This window comes from Centruroides sculpturatus, unplaced genomic scaffold (genome assembly GCF_000671375.1).
Source record: "Centruroides sculpturatus isolate CEXI.00-Female unplaced genomic scaffold, Cexi_2.0 scaffold734, whole genome shotgun sequence".
Lineage (NCBI taxonomy): Eukaryota > Metazoa > Arthropoda > Arachnida > Scorpiones > Buthidae > Centruroides > Centruroides sculpturatus.
The window spans coordinates 9,594-17,312 of NW_019384907.1; the positions used below are offsets into that span (position 1 = coordinate 9,594).

The window sequence follows — 7,719 nt, forward strand, 5'->3', positions numbered from 1 at the left end:
TACAAATACTTTTTTATTAATACAAGATGCCAGAAGAATAAAATAATATACAAAAATATTAACTGACTAAACAAAGAATTATTTAAAAGTTTAAAAACTTTTTTCAATAAACTATAAAAATATTAATTGTGGGATAAAATAAAATCAACGAATTAGAAAATTATGAATTTCATCAATGATAATTTGTTTAAAAATTTAGTCAGTGATATCGTATTTGCAAATTACGTGAGAGACTATCGTACAGGATTTAACATATCTACATATCTACAATACAAACATATATTTTTATTTATAGAACAACATGTTTTAGTAGAAATATGTAAATTTTATAAATATGTACTGGTCAAAATCAATAATAGAAATAGTGCTTATCAATTCTTTGAATTCTACACATGCATAGATTTAATGTATCAGAGTATACGTTAACATTATCATTTACTGTATGAACTTTACTATAAGCTTCTCCATTAAATTACAGAAAATTACTTTAACGCAATATCGATTGAGGTAAAAATACTCTTTTCACATTGATTATAAGACACTGAAACTTTCCATTTATTATTATTTCGTACATTTGAAATTCTACATTTTCAATTATAAGAAGTATAAGTAATAGTGAAATTGCTGTCGCAGTGGATCTTCGCATTCGATACGTTTCTTAATTTTAAAAGTCCCGAAAAAACAGATTGCAACGTTTTTGCCATCTGAAAAAAACAAACTTTTGTAATTATCACTGAAATCACGCATCATTAAAATTAGTAAAATTTATTAATTATCTAGAGTAATACAGAAATAGCAACCTTAAGAGGGATTTTCTTATCGACGACTAAAAATCCACCCATCGTAATACACAATGAAACTTTCCCGAATCTTTTCATGAAATCGAAAATCTGTGGAAAATATACGCAAAATAATGTAAAAATGTTGAGATAAAATGTAAGTTAATATTTTATACCAGTTGATTTTAGTTATATAAATGAATATATAAAATAAGACTAGTTTCAACATGCCACTCGGATTCGGATAGGAAACTGAATGGCGCTATTAAAGACTTGTTCATTCAGCTCTCCATTTAAATCATTGTATTTTGTAATTGTGCCTTAACACCGAGGTGGGTTTTAGGATTTCTTATTTTTACTGCACATATATCAGTTTTGTTTTCGTCTGTCCGATAAACCATAGAGTTTACAAATTGTTCTAAAAGATAATAATGTAAAATAAGGACAATAACACAAATCGCATACCTATATAATTATTTATTAAATTCAATTACCGTTGAATTTTAATAATCGTTAGACGTACACAGCGTGTACTGTGTGCCTGCGTATGATATAATTTACTATACGATAAATGAGCTATGGTTGTGTACAAGAGATTGAATTAAGGGTTGGCAAGATATGGCACACGTACCAAACGTAGCACGCAGGACTATTTTCAGTGGCACTCTGATTGAATATAAATTATTAGAAATGATGTTTTAATTATTAATTATTAAAGTCCGTTATAACCGGACCAGTGTTGATACTATATATTGCAGACATTAGTAGAGTCATGTCGGCATCCAAAATAACACTATATCTGAAATTCGGCACAACACTGCTGCATGGTTGCCAACGCTTGGTTTGAATATCGATGTTGAAACTGCATTTAAAAAATTCACCGCATGTACTCAATAGAAATGGTAAACTCTACCAATATTCCTTCCGTAGCTCTTTCTCGTGGGTGAAATAAAATATACTGTACAGTATAAAATGTTTAAAATAGTACCTGACGATATCGAATATTTTACAAATTTTCGTTTTAAACTGGTTCCATTTAACATAAAATATCGCTCCGTTTCGAAGAATTTTTTCCGTTTATACTGGTTTTCAATTTATTCAGGTTTCGTTTTGGCAGTGTAATTTAGTTAATTGTTTCAAATTTAAGTAAAGAAATGCTTATAAAACCCAGAATCGAATAATTAATTATTGCACACATACGGGATTTCAGCTATACAATTCAAAATTCCCATTACACATTTTTGTCCAATTGTAGGTTAGAATATTCACTATTTCACACGGCGTTAATAGCGTGCGACTGTATAGCATGAAGTCCAGCTGCAAATTTTCTGTGGAAGGCAAGAGCAGATATGTAGAGAATATTTTACAATAAATTTGTAATTCGAATTGAATAAGAGCGATGTCTAATGTGTAATGAGTAATGATATATACAGTTGTAGCGAATTTCTACTCATTGAGTAAAAAAAAATGTATTTATTTATTTTTTGATTTACTCGATATAAAAAGTATATTTCATATCCCATAAACATGTTGTAATTTGATACAAAATTAATATATAAAGTTAGACGCAATCGCTAGTCCAGACAGAATGAATAATTTTCCAGTCACAATTGTGTACATTTTTAGGTGCATTCGAAGAGCCAAATTGAAAACATAAAATCTGACTACTCCCCAAGAAAATTATGCAGACAGAGTCTTGAGATTCCCCTCTCAAAATTTTTTGTTGAGAAGTCAACTTAAATCTAACATCGATGCAACGATTGAACGATTATGAACCTTATGTGTTGGAATTACGTATCCGTTGCACACCAATAGCCAAGTTATAGCAACGACTCATTCAGTACCAAAACTTTATGGAGCAGTTGCGCACCTCTCTTGCACTCAAAACTCAATCTTTGTCTAACTTTTTTTAATTTTCTTAATTTGTAATGAGATACGTGACAGAGTAAGCAATTTATGATTAAACAGATAGAGATCGACATTTCAGATATTTTTCGATATGTATAATAGAAATATATAATATTTGGATATATACTTTATATAATACTAGGAATATGCGAATTATCGAAATGTATATAGATTAAAGCTTAGCAAAAATTAATTTGTTAATATGTAAAAAGAAATATACTTATAATTACTTTAGACACGTTCTTGAATAATTGTGCATATACTCGCGGTAAAAGAGAAGTCACCCATATTCAGTACCCTGCGAATTTGTCAGATCTTTGCGAAAACTGACAGGAGTCATCATAAAACATCAATAATCTAAATAAACTCAGAGGGGACACAACAAAATTCATCATTCTAAATTTAGAAAGTATTACAGGTCTAATATAAAGACTTTAAATATCTCTGGCATTTACTTCATTTTGAATAAATTAAAAAATAATACAAATAATACCTGTAGTTTCTGTTCCAGTTTTAATTTCGATACAGCAAATTGAGAGATATCTTGAAATGCATTCTGCATCTAAAGACAGGAAAAACAAAACGAAAATTGATACTTAAAATTATATTACTAATATATAATAATATTAAAGACAAAATAATATTTAAAATCTAAATAATCTAAACTAAAGAGTAAAAATTAAATGAGTAAAACACGAATAAAGATTTACCGTGAATGCGAAACAGCACAATAAACTGCCAAAATATATACAAAACAATGTAAAAATGATAGACATTCCTAAACACAAGAAATGCACTAATACTTGCATTTTTATGAATAAATACGCGTAAAACCAGAAACTTGTGATCCAGATGACACCGAAATAAAGTAAGCACAGCAAAGAATTAAACTTTGTGTTAAACTGATTGACAAATGTCCACAATTCTTCGTGATGCCACATAAATTCCGCCAATTTCTTTTCCACGAATTTGTTAGTTTTCTTAATTAGAAAGAGTTCACTCAGTAGATGTTCGAATTCCTTGTGAGCAACGAACAATACAATCGCTGATAACAACAATGAACATGCAATTCCTGCTATAAACAATATAAAAACTAAATCAATATGAATAGTACACAAAAATGCTTCACCCTCAAAATATTGCCTTCTTTCCATAGCAGGGTAATAGAGGAATGCAGTAGCCAGTTGGAAACAAACAATAATTACCATTGCAAAGAGAGTAACAAATAGAGAGAGTTTTCTCATTGTGGAATTATTTTCGTATATCATTTTCTGTCGAAAATATTCGTTCTTTAATCCAGTTTCTATTAATTTCAATTTGTTGTTTCGGGAACAACTAAGGCAGATTGAATAAGCTAAAAATGTAAGTCCAAAAACAGTATTCAATATCGAATCTTCAGTAGTGAGGTCATCAAACCATCCTTTACAAATTACATAATTACTGGCGATCGGTGTAGCATGTAACAAGAGCAAACAAGAATGTACCCACAAAATGATTCTTATACATTTAGTATAAGTATTTTTCAGTTGAGATTTTTGTAACATGGCAATGTCCATTTTACAGTTACATAAGTAAAACGGCTCTACCCCGAAAATAAGAGATATCATGCAGCAAGGTGCTATAAAACAGCTCATGCAAATTGTGTCTTGGAAATTCGAATTCATGTCTGCAACTTTGTAGCACAGTTACTCATGAAATAAATACTTTTACTGTATGCTATTTTCTTATTTATGCACGTGTATTTTCTTACATCACTAATGTTCTCTTTATGTATTCTCAGGAAATAATTAAATGTTACATCGAAATCGCATTTATTAGATGTTTACGTTGATAATGGATTTATCAACGTAACTCCATTAGTACATTTCTCTAATGAGCGTATTCCATTAAGATTCTACATATTAGCCCAGGATTACTTTAACTCAGTTATTTATTTTCATTATTGGAAATTAAGGTAATACAAACAATGTTTGAGTCTTGTTTTCTCTTTGAATAATTTTTAAAAAAATAATTCACATGGACGTAAAGTCAAACTAGAAATCTTGTCATTCTTTAGTCCGCATTATCTGTACTCATTGTAGAACTAAAGGCACAAAACTCGTTTAATTTTTAACGCATTTAGATGCTGCCATTCAAGCAAATATTCTCTGACTTGTTTAGGTAGATTATCGATTTATTTTTTAATTATTACTTTTGTAACCAGTTTTATATTGCATAATGTCTATTAAGTGGTTACAATCATCAGTACTTTATGACGGAGTTGCGTTACAAACTACATTAATGGACGTATTTTTGAAAGTAATATATTCAAATATTTATTTTTTAGGAACAAGATAATAACTACTAAAAAATATTTGTGAATGAATATATAAATGCATTGATATTATGCGAAATTTATGTTAAAACATTTCCACTTTGTACAATTACTGGCAGAAGTGAATTAAAATTGTAAATGTATATGTTGCAGTCAAAACCAGTTTTTAGTTAGAACGCACTTTAACAAGTTGAAACTAGTTTATACTGGATGTCTTTGTTAAAACCAGTTTTGTCTAGGTAAAACTAGTTTTAACTCAAATTCATCTTTGACTAACAGTAAATTCTACTTTTAACTAGACAAAACTGATTTTGTCTAGTTAATGTACTGCTGTATATGTTTTGATTTTAGATAAAACTAGTTTTAACTTTTAACATTAGTTAAAACTAATTTTAGCTACATAAATATGTTTGGGGGAAATAAATAAAGTTTTGTATAGTGATTCGGGGGAAGATGCCTATCATTTTCCTTATGAAGACAATTATTTTGGGTTTTGGGGTACTTTCATGAAAATATCATATTCTGGAGTATGTTTTTCAAATAAAACTTTGGAATTTNATAGAAATATATAATATTTGGATATATACTTTATATAATACTAGGAATATGCGAATTATCGAAATGTATATAGATTAAAGCTTAGCAAAAATTAATTTGTTAATATGTAAAAAGAAATATACTTATAATTACTTTAGACACGTTCTTGAATAATTGTGCATATACTCGCGGTAAAAGAGAAGTCACCCATATTCAGTACCCTGCGAATTTGTCAGATCTTTGCGAAAACTGACAGGAGTCATCATAAAACATCAATAATCTAAATAAACTCAGAGGGGACACAACAAAATTCATCATTCTAAATTTAGAAAGTATTACAGGTCTAATATAAAGACTTTAAATATCTCTGGCATTTACTTCATTTTGAATAAATTAAAAAATAATACAAATAATACCTGTAGTTTCTGTTCCAGTTTTAATTTCGATACAGCAAATTGAGAGATATCTTGAAATGCATTCTGCATCTAAAGACAGGAAAAACAAAACGAAAATTGATACTTAAAATTATATTTAATATATAGTAATATAAAATACGAAATAATATTTATAATCTAAATAATCTAAACCAAAGAATACAAATTAAATGAGTAAAACACGAATAAAGATTTACCGTGAATGCAAAACAGCACAATAAACTGCCAAAATATATACAAAATAATGTAAAAATGATGGACATTCCTAGAAACAAGAATTGCCCTAATTCATGCATTTTTATGAATAAATATCCGTAAAACCAGAAACTTGTGATCCAGATGACACCGAAATAAAGTAAGCAAAGGAAAAAATTAAACTTTGTGTTTAACTGATTGACGAATGTCCACAATTCTTCGTGATCCCACATAAATTCCTTCAATTTCTTTTCCACGAATTTGTTAGTTTTCTTTATTAGAAAGAGTTCATTCAGCAGATGTTCGAATTCCTTGTGAGCAACGAACAATACAATCGCTGATAACAACAATGAACATGCAATTCCTGCTATAAACAATATAAAAACTAAATCAATATGAATAGTACACAAAAATGCTTCACCCTCAAAATATTGTCTTCTTTCCATAGACGGGTAAAGGAGGAATGCATTAGGCAATTGGAGACTAACAACAATTATCATTGCAAAGAGAGCAACAAATAGAGAGAGTTTTTTCATTGTGGAATTATTTCCATTTATCATTTTCTATGTATTAACGGCCTCTTGAATATGAATGTTTATAAGGCCGTTTGCAATAGTACTTTATATAGAATTTGCTCATATACAGTAACAATGCGTGTTGGCATCCTTGTTTTAAGTCAAAGTTCAATTAAAACTTTAAGTTTCTTTAGCTAAAATCTAATATATTGCTTTACTACGTTGCCACGGAGAATCTCTTCCTGGAAATTCTTTTTAAAATGTGTTTTTTGCATAAATTTTAAGTATTAAATTTTGTTGTAGATTCTTACAATTGTATGTGTTATATGAAAATGTATTATCATCAATCGTAAAACATATGGATATAAAAGATCATTGACACCATTTTCCAACAACATATTGTAAAAATAAATTCATAAACTTCTATTCACTCGATGTGTTCGTCTCTTACAATTCACGTCATTATTATTGTTGAGAGGAGTTTATTCAACTGTTACAAACTGCGTTATTGAGTTAACATTGCCACATTCTATTATGTAGCCTTTTTGTATCTATAGAAAAATATATTAAATAATAAAAAAGTATAAATTTATTTTTTTCCAATATTGAAATGTTGCAAAGTCACGTGATTATACGCGAGTCAAAATAGAAAGTAAATACTGGTGCACATTCTAGTAAATAATCAGGGAAAATTTTCACCAAGCAGTAGTTATATATTTAGATTGTTATTTCAAAATAAAAACAATACGTAAAACTAATAGTTCGTACAAAGTATATCACATGTTCTTATGGTCTTTGTTACTGTATAAGTAACTAGATATGTTACATTAAAAACTCGAGATTATGTTTATCGATGTAATATGCTTGAGAACTGAGGGATCTGAGTTTGAAACATAACGTCCGGGGAGTTGCTTGACACGACTAAGAAATATATATTCGAAATAATTACATAAAACACGGAAAATTTTGGATGGGATGAGAGAAAAGAGTTGAGCCGGTCCAATCGGGAGCAAGGTCAGTAGCTGGCATTCGGGTTC

General features: G+C 29.0%; 1 protein-coding gene across 1 annotated transcript; it reads right to left on the reverse strand.

The window, feature by feature from the left end:
* Positions 1–415: 415 nt before the first annotated feature.
* LOC111631578 lies at positions 416–3,494 on the reverse strand. The gene is made up of 4 exons (XM_023375843.1): positions 3,398–3,494; positions 3,181–3,249; positions 801–890; positions 416–704 (listed from the first exon to the last, which is right to left on the reverse strand). The coding sequence occupies exons 1-4, from the start codon at positions 3,461–3,463 to the stop codon at positions 591–593; spliced, it is 339 nt and encodes a 112-aa protein (XP_023231611.1). The 5' UTR covers positions 3,464–3,494; the 3' UTR covers positions 416–590.
* Positions 3,495–7,719: the final 4,225 nt, after the last annotated feature.